The sequence below is a fragment of the Opisthocomus hoazin genome, chromosome 3, assembly GCF_030867145.1.
Source record: "Opisthocomus hoazin isolate bOpiHoa1 chromosome 3, bOpiHoa1.hap1, whole genome shotgun sequence".
Lineage (NCBI taxonomy): Eukaryota > Metazoa > Chordata > Aves > Opisthocomiformes > Opisthocomidae > Opisthocomus > Opisthocomus hoazin.
Window position 1 is genome coordinate 89,899,853 of NC_134416.1, and position 19,513 is coordinate 89,919,365.

Sequence of the window (19,513 nt, forward strand, 5' to 3'; positions counted from 1 at the left end):
AAGGCTAAAAATATAACCGGACCTGTGGAATGATTGCAGTACAAGAAATGACCAAGTAAGTTCACACTCTACAGAAAGCAGACAAGTGGAAGGAGTACAAAGTGGCTTCTGAAATCACAAAGAGCATGGAGAAAACAGAATGGACAGTGAATGGGTGATCCCTATTTAGTACGAGAACTTGGAGGCATCAAAGAGCATCAGCAGGATCCAAGTCGAAAACAAAGAAGCAGAGACTTCTTTATGAAAGGCATAACTAAGCAGTAGACCTCCTTGCCAGAGGATATTGTAAATGCCATTAATACAAGCTCAGGAGAAGTCTAAGCAAAAGAGAAATCTTTTGTTCTTTTCTAGCATGGTTCTTCACTCAGGCCTTGATGCATACTGTTTCTCTAACACTACAACTGCACAAGCATATTCTTATGATTCTTAAATCCTGTGATTACAGAGGCTAGAAATGTGCAGCTAAGAAATCTGTGTTGCAGTCAGGAGGAAAAAAATAAACTTCTTAACACTGAGATTATCAGAAATACAAGAACACCCAGCCAGACTAACTTGGTGAACAAGTACGAACTGCAACAGCAGAATTGTAGTCTGCCATTTCAAATCTTAAGGAATGGTATCAGTTGACAGAGCTGAGGAAAGTAAATAAAACTTCTGCCTGGAAATTGGAGATTTTTAACCAGCAGAAAAACTCCAGCTTAGTTGAAGACAGCTGGAGACAGTACTGAAGCACTTGCATCCTAATTCAAAGGAGTCCTGCTGTGTTTGAGAAGGAAGAGACAAACAGCAAGGTTAACACTGAGTAGATGTGTACAAATGTCGCTGCCTTTATAAGGAGCAAGATAGATGTAAGTAAATAGATAGATAGTTAGATAAGTAGATAGATATAGCAGATATAGAGAGCCTGTTAATATTCTGTAATTCTTAGGACTCCAAATGAACACTAGAAACTCAAGAAACATCGAGGCCTTACAGGCATGGGGGTAATAAAACTGTTGCTATTTAGAGATTCTTCCACTGCTGTCCATTGAAAAATAATGGAATGCAGAGGTCAAGAACATGCTTTGCCATGCTTTCCTTTATCCAGTAGCACTAAAAATATTCAGCATTGGCCAGACATCCATGTTAAAATATCCAGCACAAACTAAAGGCTCTCTCGGCAGCATTTCTTGTAGACCATCTGCATGAATGCATGGTGTATTACCTATGGATAAAGGAGAGGTGTTACTTCTTTTTTTTCTATGCATTTTCTAAAATTGGAGAAAAATCCATCAAATGGTAAACAATTAAAGAAAGGTTATTTTTAAACGAAATCTTTGCAGCTTATACTGTAAAAAAAAAAATCCTTAATCATCTAAATTTTATAAATCTGGACTCTGATCATATATCTGTCTCTCAAATATGTTAGTCTACTATAAGGCACCAAAGCAGATGTATGTTTTGGCCATATATACTAGACAAATACTATACTGCAACAGAAGGCATTATGCAGGTGAACCTCTGACATTTTATGTATAGAGAGGTAGAAGAATTACTATTGAAAGAAGGAACCGATTTTAAAAATATTTCGACAGGTGTAATAATGGCTCTTGGTAGCTATTGCTAAAGATTACCTGAAAAAAAAAGGAAAAGTCAGTCAGGATTGTAAATACATACATTCTACAATACTGCTTAAAAAACAGTTTCTCCTGGGATAAAATATATCTAGCATCCTAGATAAAGGCATAAAATAAATGCTTTTGGTATATGACATGCACAAACGTTTCAAACATTGTTCTAATAAGCAGCGCTGATGGTGGTGTTAACAATGGAGAAAATTTAGGGAGAGAGAAAGGAAAGAGCTGATAGCCTCATGTAGAAAAGGTGAATGACGAAACCTTTTTTCAGCCCTGATATAGTACTATGGAACAGAAAAAGGGGGGTCCTTGGTCCTCTGAAGAAGATAAAAGAGTGTGTGTTTATAATAAGAAACTTGATTAAAAGATAGTTTGATCTCTTGCTTCCTTATCATTAAGCAGAAGGTGGATAGCAAATAATGCTGGTCTGTGGCTCAGCTAAAAATACACCTGAAGAGCTGACCTGTTGTGGTTTCTAACCTAAAAGGGGAGACTGGGGCAGAATCAAGATTCTAGGTTTTAAAACCCTAACCTCTGTATTTCCTCATTTAGTTATAAAAAAACCACAAAACCCCAACAAAACCAGCAAATCCCCCTCCCCGCCAAACACAGAAATCTCTCCAAAAATAGTCAACAAAGCAAAACCCCCAAACTCAAGCATTTTATTCACGGTGCAATGAAATTCTCCTTAATTCTGTTTATTGCTTGGGACAGTTCTTTCATTACTTATAACTTTAGTCCTCTCTGTCCTCCACACCCCATCCTAGGTAAATCCATTTTTAGTTTTGAATCTCCGAAAGTGATCTTCCAGCCTAGATCTACCAAAAGCCCGCTGATCTCTCTCCTCATGCAGTGCGTTCCAGGCTCCCTCCTGTCCCAGTCAAAAAGTGACAATTTCAGTCTTTGTTGAAAATCACATGATTTAAAAATTGTCTGATTAATCTCAAGCTTATTCTTCAAAAAATTGTTCCTTAAGCAAGAATTGGCTTTGAGGAACTGCACGTGGAAAAAAGGCTTTTCATGAAGTCGGGACGGAGGGGTGCAATAACACTTTTGATGGAAACTATTAGAAATGCTTAGCTACAGGATCTCTGTAGCAGGCACATGTATGTACAGCTGTTCAGGTAGATACACACTGTTAATCTACATGCAGGGTGTAAATTTTTGCAAATAGGAGTACTAAACCGAGAAAATTTGTCAGAGGAAAGTGTGTGGTTCAAAATGTCTCTGTAGGTGACAGCAAATCAGTACAGCTCCCACATATATGTTGCAATTTAGCTGTGAGTGCTCTGTCCTGCTCATATCTTAAAACTTCCTTCTGTTAAAATTTGGTTAAAATGGCCAGAGAAATGTCCTATTCCATGTAAGAATGCTTATCATTGGCTATATAATGCTGGATGGAAGGATGTTGGGAAAGTAAGTGGAGGTTTTGAGTGGGCAGGGAGGGGGAAAGGGGAAGTTGGAGAAGCTGTGCTACTGTCTGTCAGGGTACACAGTATTTAAAGACAAGACCATACAATGACAACGTTGCGATGATGTACAGCAGTAAGGGGTGTCCATGAGTAAATAAAGTAGGAAGTTTTCATCAGTAGTCTGACAGGAAAGTGTACCCGGAGTCAGATTTCAGAGCTGGAGCACTGAATTGCAGTGAGTCACACAGAGAGCCTGAGAGCTGCCTTTGTTCCACTTGTGTCTGAACGTTGGAGGAGAAACAGCAGGCTCCAGTTTTTATTAACTTCTTATTTTCGTAAGCATAAAACTCATGTGCACTGAACTTTTTCCTCACTTGAGATCTTTCAACTGACTTTCAAAAAATGCTCTCATGGTAAGAACTCTCACTTCTAGATTTTACTTTTTCCCTTTTCCCCCTTGTGCTTCTGTATTGCACTCTTTGGTCTCATTCTTTCCCACCCCTCACTTCCCTTTTTCTTTTGGCACACCTGCTCCAGGCATGCCTGGTGGACCTGGGACTTGCTGCTACTGCTTTTTGGCTTTTCAGTCCGTGCCGGTTCAGCAGCTCAGATCATAGAAGGTAAGATTTCTCCAAATCATGTCTATAAATTGAGAGTAAGGGTTAATTTTAAGATACGCTTTCCTAATAAGGAAAGAGACTCTGTATTTCAGATCTTCATTTTCTCCGCTGCTTACTGTTCTTCATTTCGAACAGGGAAGCTGCTGCAAGTTAAGAACTTAAATTGCCGTTCATTCTGGAAACGGGAAAATAAATACCCAGGTCCCCCAGCTGTGAGGTAGCCTATCATGCCTGCTCTCTCAATATTTCTTCAGAGTGTAATAATTGAAAGAGTACTTCAAAGAAACAGTGAATACTGTTTTTGGATGTATCCTGTCAATGAAAGGTAGCAGAAAGCAATTAGGATAGAAGAATGTGTGACTCCAGAAATATCGGGAATGTGCCAGGCATGATGTGAGTGCAAGGACACAGATGTGATGCTTGTTCCAGTGCATAGAGATTTCTCCTGGTAAGTGTCTGAGCAAATTGTGGTTTTCAGATGTCTTGAGTTAAATGTTTAGTTTTACCAGCCTAGCCCTTCTGGACTTTCAGTGAAAAGTCTTTCTGTAATTGCAGACCATATGTTCTTGTAACAGAGCCAAATCCCTCAGCATCTCTGGAAGACATAGCCTCAAATTTAACTTCAGAGAGCAAACATTGATTTAAAAGTTTACATGTAATTCTGAGAAAAGTGAAAAGGCTTCATATATTACTTTAACGTTATGAGCAATGATACTTATGTGAAAAAGGTTTTTTGCTATCTTATCAAAAATAGTCTGAATTTGTTATGTAAATAACCCCTAGACAACGGCATAATAGGAGCATTAGAAATTATTGAAGGGAAGTAGAAATTGCGCATAAAGACTTTAATGTTACTCACACTGTTTTTTTCGTTTTTAACTGTCACTGCCATAGAATAGATGGGACATAAAAGAGCCAAAGCTCTAGGTAGTTATTTCAGCAGGAGAAAAAGCCACAGATTAGTTATCATTAACAAATGCTACAAGTACAGATGAGAAATATGTAATGCTGTATTACAGATAATTTAATTAAGGAAACGGACTGGAACCAGCTATTAGAATGAGGAAAATGTTGATGTATGTCTGAATAGTGACAAAAATACAATCAATTGCATATACACTGGAGATAAATCTGTTGCATCAGGCAAAAATGTTTTTCTTGAGCTTACGAATGACAGCACAGTGACTGAGATATGGACAGGAGAGAACCAAATTTTGGCACATAAAAGTTAATAAGCAGAAGCTCATTAAAACTACAAGCACAGTGATAAAAAGAACAAATATCTGTTTGACACATAATTTCTTTTTTTGGTGGATCTATGTCAGTTTCTGTTACCTGAAGCTTTGGTTCTTTAAATATCCTACTCAGTGAAAGTCAGATCAGAAGTCAAGAGTGGAAAAGATAGCCCCTACTGATACTGGACAGTTTCCTCCTGTGCAGAATCTTTTTACTGCTGGAAGGACTTGTAGCCTCACCATGAATGAATATCAAGTGGGTTTATGCAAGTCTCGTTAGATCACTGGAGACTTGGAGACTGTTCTGGAACGTGTTTCTGCATGATTGTCCCAGCCTAATATTCTTCCCAACTCATTTGTCTGTGACTACAAAAGTTCCTGTTCCCAAATGTTTACCTAATATTTTTACATCTGATTTTTAAGTGCCTGATATAATAGGGATGTCATGTTCTCCGTTCCACCACATCAGACTATGTTATAAGCAATATTTTCCTGATGCTTGGTTTAAATGTTTTCATCTCCTGAAATCAGGTGTTGGGGGTTAGAAATAGGAATAATCTCCCTTTCTTTCTAGTGCTGCAAATACACAAACAATCTAAACTCTCCCTGTAACTATTGGAGAGTGAAGAGGTATATACTTCAAATCTTTTAGTCTAGCTATTGCAGAAACAACCTTTTTATTTTCCCACAGTTTCTTTTAGTAATAGAGTGCCCAGAAATAAATTGTGTATTGAAGGTGAAAATATTTGGAGACACAGGGAGATTAATGGACCATCTGAAACTCAGGCTTTTTGCTGCTAAACTTATGCTTTATCCAGAGTCCCTTTTGTCACTGTCTCCTTTAAGATTACTGCTTTCCAGGATTCTCCAGCCCACTGAATATTGCTGCGCTGCTTATCTGATGGCTGACCTCTCCTCTGTGACCCCATAGCACATATTTACATATCTAAAAACCTTTTTTATATAGTAAATGTGGTTTTAGAGGAACAGAATCACAGAATGGTAGGGGTTGGAAGGGATCTCTGTTGGTCATCTAGTCCAACCCCCCTGAAAAATCAGGGTCTCCTACAGCAGGCTGCACAGGACCTTGTACAGGCGAGTCTTGAATATCTCCAGAGAAGGAGAATCCACAACTTCCCCGGGCAACCTGTTCCAGGGCTCTGTCATCCTCAGAGTAAAGAAGTTCTTCCTCATGTTCAGCTGGAACTTCCTTTGCTTCAGTTTGTGCCCATTGCCCCTTGTCCTGCTGCTGGGCATAAATGAAAAGAGCTTGGCCCCATCCTCCTGATACCCACCCTTCAGATATTTATAAGCATTTATTAGGTCGCCTCTCAGCCTTCTCTTCCTCAGGCTAAACAAGCCCAGCTCCCTCAGCCTTTCCTCATAGGACAGATACTCCAGTCCCCTCATCATACTTGTAGCCCTCCGCTGGACTCTCTCCAGTAACTCCTCATCTTTCTTGAAGTGGGGAGCCCAGAACTGGACACAGTACTGCAGATGGGGCCTCACTAGGGCAGAGTAGAGGGGGACGAGAACCTCCCTCGACCTACTGGCCACACTCTTCTTAATGCACTCCAGGATACCATTGGCCTTCTTGGCAACCAGGACACACTGCTGGCTCATGGTCAACTTGTCATCCACCAGGAACACGCGGGTCCCTCTCCACAGAGCTGCTCTCCAGCAGGTCTGCCCCAAGCCTGTACTGGTGCATGGGGTTGTTCCTCCCCAGGTGCAGGACCCTGCACTTGCCCTTGTTGAACTTCATCAGGTTCCTCTCTGCCCAACTCTCCAGCCTGTCCAGGTCATGCTGAATGGCAGCACAGCCTTCTGGTGTATCCACCACTCCTCCCAGTTTTGTGTCATCAGCAAACTTGCTGAGGGTACATTCTAATTCTTCATCCAGGTCATTGATGAAGCAGTTGAACAAGACTGGGCCCAGTACTGACCCCTGGGAACACCACTAGTTACAGGCCTCCAGCTAGAGACAGCGCCACTGATTACAGCCCTCTGAGCTCTGCTGTTCAGCCAGTTCTCAATCCACCTCACTGACCACTCATCCAGCCCACACTTCCTGAGCTTCCTTATGAGGATGTTATGGGAGACAGTGTCAAAAGCCTTGCTGAAGTCGAGGTAGACAACATCCATGGCTCTCCCCTCATCTACCCAGCCGGTCATGCCATCACAGAAAGCTATCAGATTGGTCAAGCATGATTTCCCCTTGGTGAATCCATGTTGACTACTCCTGATAACCTTCTTTTCCTCCATTTGCTTGATGAAGACCTCTAGAATGAATTGCTCCATCATCTTTCCCGGGATGGAGGTGAGGCTGACCGGCCTGTAGTTCCCTGGATCCTCCTTCTTGCCCTTTTTGAAGGTTGGAGTGATGCTGGCTTTTCTCCAGTCCTTGGACACCTCTCCTGTCCTCCAGGATCTTTCAAAGATGATGGAGAGTGGCTCAGTAGTGACAGCTGCCAGCTCCCTCAGCACTCGTGGGTGCATTCCATTGGGGCCCATGGATTTGTGGGCGTCCAGATTACTTAAGTGATCCCTCACGCAGTCCTCCTCAACCAAGGGAAAGTCATCTTCTCTGTAGGCTTCATCTCTTGCCTCCAGGGCCTGGGATTCCTGAGGGCCTGCCTTGGCACTAAAGACTGAAGTAAAGAAGGCATTCAGTAGTTCTGCCTTCTCTGCATCCTCCGTCACCAGGACACCCACCTCGTTCAGCAGTGGCCCCACATTGTCCCTAGCCTTCTTTTTGCTGCTGAAGTACTTGAAGAAGCCCTCTTGTTGTCTTTGACATCCCTTGCCAGATTCAATTCTAGGTGGACCTTAGCTTTCCTCGGTGCTTCACTGCATGTTCTGGCAACATTCCTGTATTCGTCCCAAGTGGCCTGTCCCTCTTTCCACATTCAATGGACCTTTCTCTTCCTTCTGAGCTGTGCTAGAAGCTCCTTGCTCATCCATGCTGGTCTCCTGCCTCCCTTTCTAGATTTATTTCTCAGGCGGATGCAACGATCCTGAGCATGGAGGAAGAGACGTTTAAACAGCGACTAGCACTCTTGGTTCCCTCTGCCTTCGAGAGCCCTGGCCCACGGGATTCCTCCAAGTAGCTCCTTGAAGAGGCCAAAGCTAGCTCTCCTGAAGTCCAAGGTTTTGATGCTACTTATCGCCCTGCTTCCTCCATGCAGGATCCTGAACTCCACCATTTCACAGTCACTGCAGCCGAGTCTACCTCCAACCTTCACATCCTCAACCATCCTCCTTGAGTTGAGTCTACCTCAACCTTCACATCCTCCTTGTTTGTTAATGCAAGGTCCAGCAGAGTGCCTTTCCTTGTTGGTTCCTCCACCACTTGCATCAGAAAGTTATCATTGATGCTCTGCAGGAACCTCTTGGACTGCATGTGCCTGGCTGTGTGGTCTTCCCAGATGATGTCAGGGTGGTTGAAGTCCCCCAGGAGAACCAGGGCCTGTGACTGTGAGGCTGCTTGCAGCTGCTTGTAGAAGGCCTCATCAACTTCCTCCTCCTGGTCAGGTGGCCTGTAGTACACATCCACAATAACATTACCCCTATGAGGCTGTCCCTTAATTCTAACCCATAAGCTCTTGACTCGTTCTTCATCCACCAGTGCAGGTGTTTTCTGGTGTACCATTGTGCAGGCTATATGCAAAAGGAAAAACATACCTTGAGGTGTTCTAGAGTTGGTTAAACAATGCCAAGAAAATTCTCATTGATTAAATGATTCACTGAGGGATGGGAAAGGAGTAACTTATGTTTTACAAATCTGCAGACAAAGCAGTGACCCTCAGAGAGTTTAGAAGAGAAAAGTTTGTCTTCTTTGGCTTCACAAATCAAACAACCTGTTAAATGCTGTCTAGTGAACTTTCTTACTGGTATGAGATTAGGCAGGTATAGCCTTGTCTTCTTGTTTTCCCCAGGGGAGTAGTAAATTGGAGAGTGGGATGAGGGTGCAGATAAAAGCAAAATGATATTAGAAAGATAGTTAGAAAATTTTGATCAATTTCCTATCAGGAAGTGTTTTGACCGAATCTTGTTCTTCTTGAGGAAGTCATATAGTTATGGACAGTTCCTACAGAGAAGGAGGAAACAAACGGGGAAAATTCAGGTGGCAGTCTTTGAAATTGTTCAAGAACTTCTGGGTTTTATTTTAACTTTTTAGTGAACTTGTGTGATGCTGGGACTTTTGTTTCAGTAGAAGTGTTTTATTTCCAAGTCCTAGAATGTCTGACTACTGCTTTCACTGTAAGATAGGACAGACAGTAAAACAGAGTATTTAAAACCTTATACTTAAAATAATACCAGCTGAAACTCGGTTTTGATCAAAGTTACACCTGTTTAGCTTGTTAAAATTAAGTTTGATATCTGTTACGTAATTTGTAGATCAATATTGGTGTTGTGACAGAATGTAAAAGAAAAAAGAAACATTTCATTCAGAACTCTCAAATTCTGTTGCATGTTCTGCAGATTGATGGGATTTAGTCACTGTAACTCCTAAGAAATACTTGGATCTTGCTTTAGAGTGAAATTGAACCAGATTTCTGAAATCTCAGCAGTACCTCTGCGTTACAATTCTGAATTTTTTCTAACTCTGTTAGAAGATTTTAGTCTCTTTCACTGCAGCTAGCATTGTACATCTACAGAAAAGGTAAGGAATAATATGCATTCTTCCTCTTCACCTAAATACAATGTTGTTTGAACTATGGAGCGCTTTTGCGGCTTTTCTCCTGTGTTATGAAAATTGTGCAAACATAATAATATCCTGTTCTGCTTGGGTTTGTGAGGGAGGGTTAAAGATATGTTAGTGTCTTAACAAATTACTTCATCACTTCTCCTTTGTTCAAATCACAATTAACTATGTATCTACCCATACATAAAAGTGTAGTTTGTCTTACTCTATCTGGTATCGCCTTGTGGTGTAACTTGGCCTCTAGTTACACCTCATAATGTATCGTGATTTACATTGATTACCCTGGCTGCTTTTTCCATGTTGCTTTGCATCTTCAACCACAAATTAAGTTAGTGAATAGAAGGTGCTCAGAACACAGTTCTTGAAGATGCTGGTACCCAGATTGTGAACAGAACTAAAGTTACAAAATCTGAGTGCTAACCCTGCTGAAGTCTGAATGATAGACTCCTCCCTACGCCTTGCTCTAGCCTCTTGCAGAAGTCATATTTATTCTTCCAGGCTATCTAGGCAGTTATCTGTTTGTCAGTTCTTGGCATTCAAATCAGTGCATGCCTTTAAAAAAATATAGAAAAAAAATTGTTTAAATGCATGTGGTTCTGCAGTTCGTATTATGTTTATGTTCTCTAAAAGAAGCTTTACAAATTTCTTAGTGACATCTGGGTTTTATTATTACCCAAGCTGAACAGAGCTTTCTTGCCCTAAGTAACATGCTTAGTAATAGTTAACATAAAATAAATATTTGTCTCTTTCCTTAGCTCTCTGTACACAGAACGGCTGTCATTAGGCTGTTGACATAAACTTTGTGCTTGTGACCTGCTGAGTTTAATGGAGGAATCCGGAGTTATTGACTTGCATTGGCTGTGATTCATACAAGCTAGCCAATACTTCTCTTCACAATGAGCCAACATAATGAGTGTAAATAAATGTGTACATACATATAAAAACTTGTTTCTGTCAAGTAATTACTGTACGTGCTTTGAGCGTTAAAAGTGTACAATCTCACTGACTTATGTGATGATAGGGATGGCTCAGTCTATTCTTTCCAAAGACAGAACACAATCACAATGCTAGTGTGTATGGAGAGTAGTATTTCATAAAGATAACTTAGATGGCACTATATCCTCTTGTACCATACTCAGCATTTGGACATCATCAGACTGCACTGGAGTCTAAATTCAACAAACCATTGTGCATCTTTCAGAGGCGTCTTCAGGCTGCTTCCAGCTGTTGTACATGTTTTTACTATGGAGCTGAGCCTGATTTCATAGTTGATAAAATGCCTTTCCATGCAAAGCATAGTTAATTTACTACAGAAAATCAGCTGGGTTCAGTCAGGGACATCTGTATGAGTAGCTGAAGAGACTGATAATGCCAGTAGAACAAAACTAATCTAGTAAATTTGTTCCATTATGTCACTTTTCTAAATGGATTGGTTTTCTGTGTAATGTGGCCTTTTTTGAGGCCTTAGAAGGGTAAACCAGCTGGGGTGGATATAACATTAAAAAGGCTTTCTGCATTTCCTCTTTGAAGTCATTATGGTTGTACAGGAAGTCTGCAGTAAGCAGTTGTTTCCATGATCTGAACAGAAATTCAAATCTCAATTGTGCTTGCATTTACCACTAAATGGCATTTGCAGGATCCGCTGTGCTGAGAAAGGCCATACTGAAATACTTCCTTTCTATGTTGTTCCAGCTCAGCTGTAGACAATGCAACACAAGGAATTTCTTGAAAGAAATGCTAGTGGTCTTCTGCATGTTTAAATGCACATACACCTGTTCGGGCACTGCCATGCCCACTCACAGATTTCCCACAGTCTTGTACTATAGCTCTGTTACTCAATTTGTGTCCTATGCCGCAGCTACTGTGTAAAAACTGCTAGTTCCAGGTATTGCAGGTACTTCTGGTAGTGCCTGCTAACAAACACCCATTTAATTAAGATGTTTCAGCTGTGATTTATGTCTTATATGTTAAGGACAATGCCTGATCCTGATGATCTAGGGTTAGGTGCTGAACTACCACTCCTTGCTACAGAAGAGAATGGATGACTGGAAAGAACAAGAAATACTGCTTTAAGTGGCTAGAAGTAGTTAGCAGAATGCAGTGATTTACGCTGTGTGCCCAAGAATAGCCTTTGGCTTGTTTGATTCAGACAGGTGAACACAGACACAAATACAGACTTCAGCTGCAAGCTGCCATTGCAATAAATGAGCAGCAGGAGGGAAGATTTGATTGTACTACTGATGTTTGGGGTATTCAAAGAGTTCCAGAGACCTTATTTCTTACTGTAACATGTTAATTTCCAAATCAAATGCTTATTTTGGAGGATGCCTGTCCCTTTGGCTGTGATTTCTTCCCCTTTCCTTTGGTGTGTGAGCTATGGATTGGTTTGGTTTTTCTCATAGCGATATCTCACATTTGATCATATGCATGTAGTACCTTTGCCAATTCATACAGTGTGCCTTGGCTAGAAAGACGAATTCTGCAGTTTGGTGAAATCTGATTGCTTTATTTCAGATGTCATTAACGTTATCTATCTAAGAGAGAATGTCTATTTACCACCACTATTTCTAGGTCACCAAACAACTTTTTCCCATTTGGCCAACCCACACAATTACAGCAGGCTTAAAACCCAACAAAATTAGCCAGCAATCTGGACTGTGGTGAATTCTGTCCATGTAATCTTCCCATCTCTAGTAACTCCTGTTCCCAAACACTGAAAGTCACAGACATTGCAGAGAGTAGAGTGCAGGCAGAATTCTCCCAAAGAATGAGTAAAATGGGCAAACCCTAATTTTAACGTAGTTGCGTATGAGGAGTGTGAAACAACAGATGTATTATTCAGGATACCTTCTGGTAAGAAAGACTTGGAAAAATCAACAGACAGGGCTGAATGTGCCCTGTCAAAGAATTGCAGTATTTTAAATGAGTATCCATCTTACAGCCTAATCTGAGAAGATCCAAGGTCTGAATCAAGTTTTTGTGAGGGGTTCTGACAGGAACCAGGGTTTTCTGGAGCCACTCCAGCATGTTCCATTCCAAACATTCAATCGGGGGCCTGAAGCTGATAATAGTGATTTAGTGATGACATTTTAATTTGAACTGCACCCTCATTCGTAGTCTTTTGCTTTATCTTCAGTACCAAAGAGAGAATGTTAACAAGAACGGGCTTTGGCCAGTTCATTCTATGCTTGGGAATCTCCAGTGTCTTATGACTCTAGGTCTGCCTCCACTGCTGCCACTGAATCCACTTTTTGCTGTGATCATCTCCTACCATAGTAACTTATAACTGCTCAGGTAGCATTGACTTTCATTCCTATTTGTGGCATGTCTTTCTCTGAACTGTGAAATCACAGTTCCATACATAGTCAGGATGTCTGACTCTGCTTCTTTGGAAAGCTGCATATAGCTTTGGACTTTCTCTGTACTTTTTTGGTGGTCAGTGACTAAAGGGGGCATTTTAGTGCACGGCCATTGCTCATTTCATTTTATATCCACTTCCCTTCTTACAAGTGGTACACATTACCTAACTCAAAGAGAACAGAACCCACCTAGGAATAATTTTAATTTTGTGCTGCCTGCTAAAAAGCAAGTTGACGACTCTTGAGAGAAAATAATATTGCTCCAAGACATGCTTCAAAGTTTCCTATAAGCACTAGCTATGTTGCATGGATATTCTGCATAGCCTGTAACTGGAGTTTACTGCAAAACAGTTATAGACCATAAACCAGTGTGGCACCCAAGCTCTGATTCATCTCTGGTGATATTTCATATGACTGAACTCAAACACTAGAAGAAAACATACAAGAAGTGGAAGCAGGCTCAGGTGGCATGCAAAAATATAGAGACACTGTCTGAGAGTATAGTAATAAGGTCAGGAAAGCCAAAGCCCACGTGGAAATAAATCTAGCAAGGGATGTGAAGAACAAAAAGGTATACAGGGACGTGAAGGATGTGAAGAACAACAAGGTTTCTACAGGTATACAAGAAGCAAAAAGAAGACTAGAGAAGATGTGGACCTGCTGCTGAATGGGACAAGGAATTTGGTGACAGGGCCATGGAAACAGCAAAGGTACTCAATGCCTTGTTTGCCTCATTTTTTACTGGCAGGATTTCCCTTCAGGAAACTGAGCACTTGAGCCCACTGGGAAAGTCTGGAGCAATGAAGATTTACCCTCCATTGAGGAGGACTGAGTGAGGGAACACTGAAACCAGCTGGACGTACGTGAGTCAATGGGACCTGATGGGTTGCATCCATGAGGGATCAATTGCGATAGGACTCTTGATTATTTTTGGAAGATCCTAGTGATCAGGAGAGGTTCCTGGGGATGGGAAGGAACCCAATGTCACTTCTAATACCAAGAAGAGCAGGGAGCAGGATCTGAGGAACTGCAGGCTGATCAGCTCACCTCAGTCCCTGGAAAGGTGTGGGAGCACATAATCATGGAAGCCATTTCCAGACTCAGTAAGAACAAGATGATTAGGAGTAGTCAGCACATATTTCTGGAGGGGAAAAATCATGCCGAGGATCTGGTAGCTTTCTGCAATGGAATGACAAGCTCAATGGGTAAGAGAAAGACAGTTGATATTTGTGGTCTTGACTTGTGCAAGACTGTCAGTGCTGTCTCCTGTAACATCCACGTTGATAAATTCATGAAGTACTGACTAGCTAAGTGGACAGTGAGGTGGACTGACAACAGTCTGAACTACATGTACTTGAAGGGGTGTAATCAGTCACATGAAGTCCAGCTGGATGCCAGTTACTACTAGTAAACCCTGTGGTGTATAGTGAGACCAACACTTTTTGACATCTTCATTAACAACATGGATGATGTGATAGACTGCACCCTCAGCAAGTCTGCAGATAACACAAAGCTGGGAGGAGCAGCTGATACATGGGATGGTTGTGCTGCCATTCAGAGACCTTGACAGGCTGGAAAAATGTATTGACAGAAATCTCCTGATGTTCAGCAAAGGCAAATGCGAAGTCCTGCACCTGGTGAAGACGGACCTAGTACAAGCTGGGGTAGGACTTGCTGAAAAGGTCGTGGAGATTTTTGTGGACAAGCTGATCATGAGCTAGCAATGCACCCTGTGGCACAGAAGGCCAAGGGCACCCTGGGTGGTGTTTGGAAAAGCATAGGCAGCAGGACAAGGGAAGTGATCCTTCCCTTCCTCTCAGTTGGTGAGGCCACATCTGGAGTACTGTGTCCGGCTCTTGGCTTCCCAGTTTAGGAGAGACATGGACAGACTGGACAAGTCCAGTAAGGGGCAACTGAAATAATTAAAGGATTGGTGTGTCAGCAGTCTACTGAATCTACTCTGGTTTATCAAGGTCTTTCTTTTACTGGAGTCCCAAAAGCAAACTACAGAAGACCGAAAGACTGTCAGTCTGACAACAGGATCTTCATTTATGTATCCAAACATGTCTGTGTACAAGAAATAAATATATGAAAAAGAAACGCTTACCACTTTCCTCAAGGAAAGAATATAGTTGGAGGAAAATTTGCTCCATTTTCCACTTGATTTTTCAACCAAGTGTCATTGAAAATTCAAAGCATATCTGTTATGTGCATTCAGTTTCTGTTTAGGAAGTACTGTTTTCTCACACTGTCATTACATATAGTGTTCTACTTAGGCAAGCTGTTTAACTAGAACACACTACATGCTTTTGATGGGCTACAAAGTAAGAGATGTCAGTTTTGCCTTGGGGAACAATAGTGGAAGAAGGCCAACAGAAGCTCAGGATTGCTTTGGAAGAAGACAGAACTACCTCACTAAAGCTAAACAAACAAAACTGAAAATGCCTTTTAATGGAAATAACTACCTGACAGCAATCTTACCTGAATGTCTTGGGTAGAATATAGTCCAGTTATTGAAAATGATCCCTGCAAAAATTTTGAGACTTGTTGAGCCATGAGCCATGCTTATGGGAAAAACAGGCACCTAGATAGAGCAGATCTGTTTGGCGTGGGAGAGGAACTAGTAGCTTTTCTAGATGTATTATTCTCTCTTCCATGATGGTACCAAAGCAGCTGAACAGATGACAGTGTGTATCAAGTCCTTTTTTCCCCACGATCATATGCATATATTGCATCATATTGTGTTTGATGTCTTAATTGTATAACTAACAGCCATCATACTTAAGCATACATTGCAGTGTACATTGTTTCTTGAAATACATTAATTTAGAATTGTTGCTGTTTGTCCCTGTGTTTCTTTCTGTCCCACAGAAAACTTCTGGCTCAGTACTGTTATGTTTCATTAGAAGGTATATCTCCGAGAGGCAAAGGGCTGTTGTGGATAACCAAAACAAATGTACTAGTAGCTTGTTTAATTATTAGGCAGCAATACACAGATAGTGGTGTACAAAGCAAAGTATGTAGTGGTGAAGAACATGAGGGGGAATAGTGCAAATCTGAGGCTTTTCTAGGAATTCTCTTCTATGGAAATCCTAACAACAAAATATTCATTGATGAAGCTCAATAATCATCCTTCCTAGTCCATTGGTTGCATCACAGAGTGAGGTGTGAGGGAACAGTGTCTCTCCACAGTATGGATCTTTATTTCTGCCATCCCACTTTGGTTAGCTATGTACTAACTTAATACACTGCACAACTTCTGTGACTATGATGCTTTTTTTATTCTCAGAGGGCCAAGGTGTTAGCTTTTTTTAGTCTTCAGCTTTTCACAAGCTGTTCCAGTTCCACCTGTTTCAACACTTTGCCAAACGAGCATAGGTCTTGACTTGGTAGGAGAAACCACTCATCCACAATGAATGCTCCACAGCAGTACTGTCATTCCGTGGTGCTTGTGAATGTGTGTGTGTGTTTATGAACCTAACCCTCTCCTGCTATTCACTGTAAAAAACAAGCAGACATTTCATCCTTTTCAGACTTGCTGTGAATGTGGTTTAACACACATGGTTTAGGGTTTTCTTTTTTCTGTCTTTGGTTTTCTTTCACATGCAGTTACAGGAAAGGTATATGACTCATGCAAGTTTTCTCAGCTGAAAAAAATATGACTCTTGATCAAAATAACCTATCAGTTGTTGTAGTGAAATGGTATTAATGTAAAAACACTTACCAGAAAGATTTTTGAATTATCAATTAGATATATTAGTGTATAACTGCATTTGTTTTTAACAAACAATACTCGACAGGACTCAAAATACGGCTAAGGTGGCCTTATATTGTAATCAAGGCCTTGATTCTACATGTATATTTCTTGCTGTGTTTTTTTTTCTGATGCCCTTACCGTGAAACATATATCAGGAGATGCAAATCTGACAAGTAAGTACCGCATGGCAATTTCCTGGCCCAGAAATATGATTGGGGGGGGGGGGGGTGGACGACTGGTGTTCAGTGTAATCAGAACATGCTTAAAATGTAAAGGTTGTATTCTCAGTGAAAGAATAAATAAATCACTGGTGACCTGAAGCACTGTAGGTCCTTTTTATACTTCTCATACAGAATTTCAAAAGAGAGAACAAAATTGTGGCAACTCAAACTGCTTTGCCCACATCAGCTTTGAGTTGTCCAGCAAGGAGGTTTTCTCATTTCTCTTGAAATATTACCCTTCAGAAAACTAATTTTTTCTATGTTGATGAAAGTTTCTTTTTATTTCTGAAAAAAAGACGTAACCGGTGGGAAAAGACTGCTGGTCCAACTAGGAGTTCATGCAGACACCTCTGAATATTTACAGTGTGAATGTTAAATGAATACTTACTTAGCAGCTCTATTGGATACTGAAGTTACTTGTACACTAAGTATCCTATTTCAAGGTATATTGTTTCCATACCCATTGCAGAATTTCCATTAAGAGTATTCAGAAGAATTTAGGGTCTCATTTAGCTTGTATACAGTCAGCAGAACAAAACTTTACTAGTAAATGCATGATTTGGTACAAATCCATGAGGCAACTAAGCTGGATGATCTACATGAATACCTTGTCTTGCCATCTGTTCTGTGTATAATTACAATACTGTAGCCATACATTGAAGTATTTTGGAAATATTAACTAAGTAGATCCTTACACTATCCCTGTGTGACACGTTTACTAGATATGAACAAAAATTATTTTTCCCCTGTCTGAATACTTAGCTCTGCTGTGTTTTCTCTTCTTTATGGACAAATCTTGAAATGTAGATCAGTGCAACACAAATAATGCAGACTGAAATCCATGATGAAAAACTCACGTAGAACAGTCTATTTGAGTGACAAATATATGTGCACTGTACAAACTAGAAATCAATCACTGCTGGGAAAAGACTTGTGCCCGTCTTAGTTATGACGTAAATCACTCATAAATTCTTATGTGTGTTCCTCATTATGTAAATTTTTACAGCTATATGACCTTACAAATAATTATTTGGCAAAATTCTGTCTTTGAAGACTAAGAACCACTTGCCTTACAAATTTCATTGTGGTGTTATGTTGATCTGAAAACACATTTACATTTCTCTAGACACAAGAAAATTTTCACATCCAATTGCATGAATCAATTTTTTTCATTCAGTTTTTCTTCACTTAGAAGCCATTTGATGAATATGTCTGTACTCTAAATATATATTCAGGAAGATGTTACTGTAATTCTTATTTTCTTGATAGCAGGCATAGACTCTCAGAGAGCATCAAAGGCAGGCTTCTCTGTAGAGGAAGCCAACCATGTTAAAAAGTGACCTCACCAACAGGAGCACAGTTCCACAGTGGCAAAGTGAAATGAGCAGAGTATGTTTGTTGATGGTATTGAAGTTTAGCCAAGAGTCCAAATCATTTTGCACACATGGCAATGAGGCAGGTCCAATGTCATGTCAGGAGTTCAGGTTTGTAGGTAAAGGTCTGGGTCTGGATCAGCAGGATACATGGCTAGACACGGACATTGCTGCATTTGAGTTGAAGAATAGCACAGGCAGGGACCAAGGGCAAGATACTCAGTTTAAAGGCAGCTGCCTAAAGAAGAGTGAGGGGAGACCCTGCTGTGGCTTCTTAGCACTGTTTTTGTGCAGGGTGTTAAATGCAATTTTTGGTTATCTGCCTGAATGCAGAATAGTGAGTAGCTCGTCCTGGCTTTTACTAAAGCTGAAGTGGTTACATCATTGATGATGTCGTTGACTCTCACGGAGAATCATAATTACATTGCATGATCTTTTGATCTAGGCTTTTGCTGCAGGATGCAGCATTATTATTCATCTGTGCTTATTAGGTGACTTTGTTGCACAGAAGCAATGATGCAACCACTGGCATGCCAGCAGCAATTCTTGTCAGGTAGGAAAAGGCAGAATGGTAGGAATCTAAGCCTTGATGTGTGGTCCTACTGTGATATCTGTGGTGCAACTATGTATCTGAACTTTGTCGCACCTAGGGTATAGAGTAAGGTTTACAAGGCTTTGTGGTACAGAGCAGAGCCCTATGGTAGCATGGGCATCATATGATTTGGATATTGAAAAGCTTGGAGATGTTGCTATGCAAATCTTCTTTTTTTCAGCTTGTATTGCAGATATGCCAGAAGTTACTCTGTCACTGATGATCATGAGTTCTTTCCTGGTCCTGGGATTCCCTGCTCCATCATATTTTTACTGGTCTATTTACACTTCACACTGAGGAAAAATATGCCCAAAATATTTCCCAAATCTGAGAACCAGATATTCTTTGGATTTTCAATGCCATTTTAACTATTGACATGAAAATTGATAATTGATGTGGTGACTAATATAATGACTACCGATAAGAAAATCTAATGAGAGCTGTGTGGAGCTCATAATGATTTTGGGGCAGCATAGCTTACGTTTAGATTGACAATGTTTCATCCAGAGAAAACGATGTTGCCTTCTTATTAGCAATAATTTTTCTTAACTTTTCTGCCTTGTAGCTGTTATTTCAATATGGTCGACAGAAGATGTTTGAGAGAAGGAATGGCATGTACT

General features: G+C 40.7%; 1 protein-coding gene across 5 annotated transcripts in view; it reads left to right on the plus strand.

Annotated features, from left to right (window-relative positions):
• Positions 1-3,176: 3,176 nt before the first annotated feature.
• Positions 3,177-19,513, plus strand: part of COL15A1 (collagen type XV alpha 1 chain) — a 165,058-nt gene continuing 148,721 nt past the window's right edge. For 2 of the 5 annotated variants that reach the window (XM_075417010.1, XM_075417012.1), the window contains exons 1-2: positions 3,183-3,441; positions 3,566-3,648. In XM_075417010.1, coding sequence (XP_075273125.1) covers positions 3,431-3,441; positions 3,566-3,648 — 94 coding nt within the window. In that variant the 5' untranslated portion in view covers positions 3,183-3,430. Of the gene's footprint in view, positions 3,442-3,565; positions 3,649-9,348; positions 9,550-19,513 lie in introns of those variants that run through there. The other 3 variants (XM_075417015.1, XM_075417014.1, XM_075417011.1) reach the window with 3 other exon arrangements.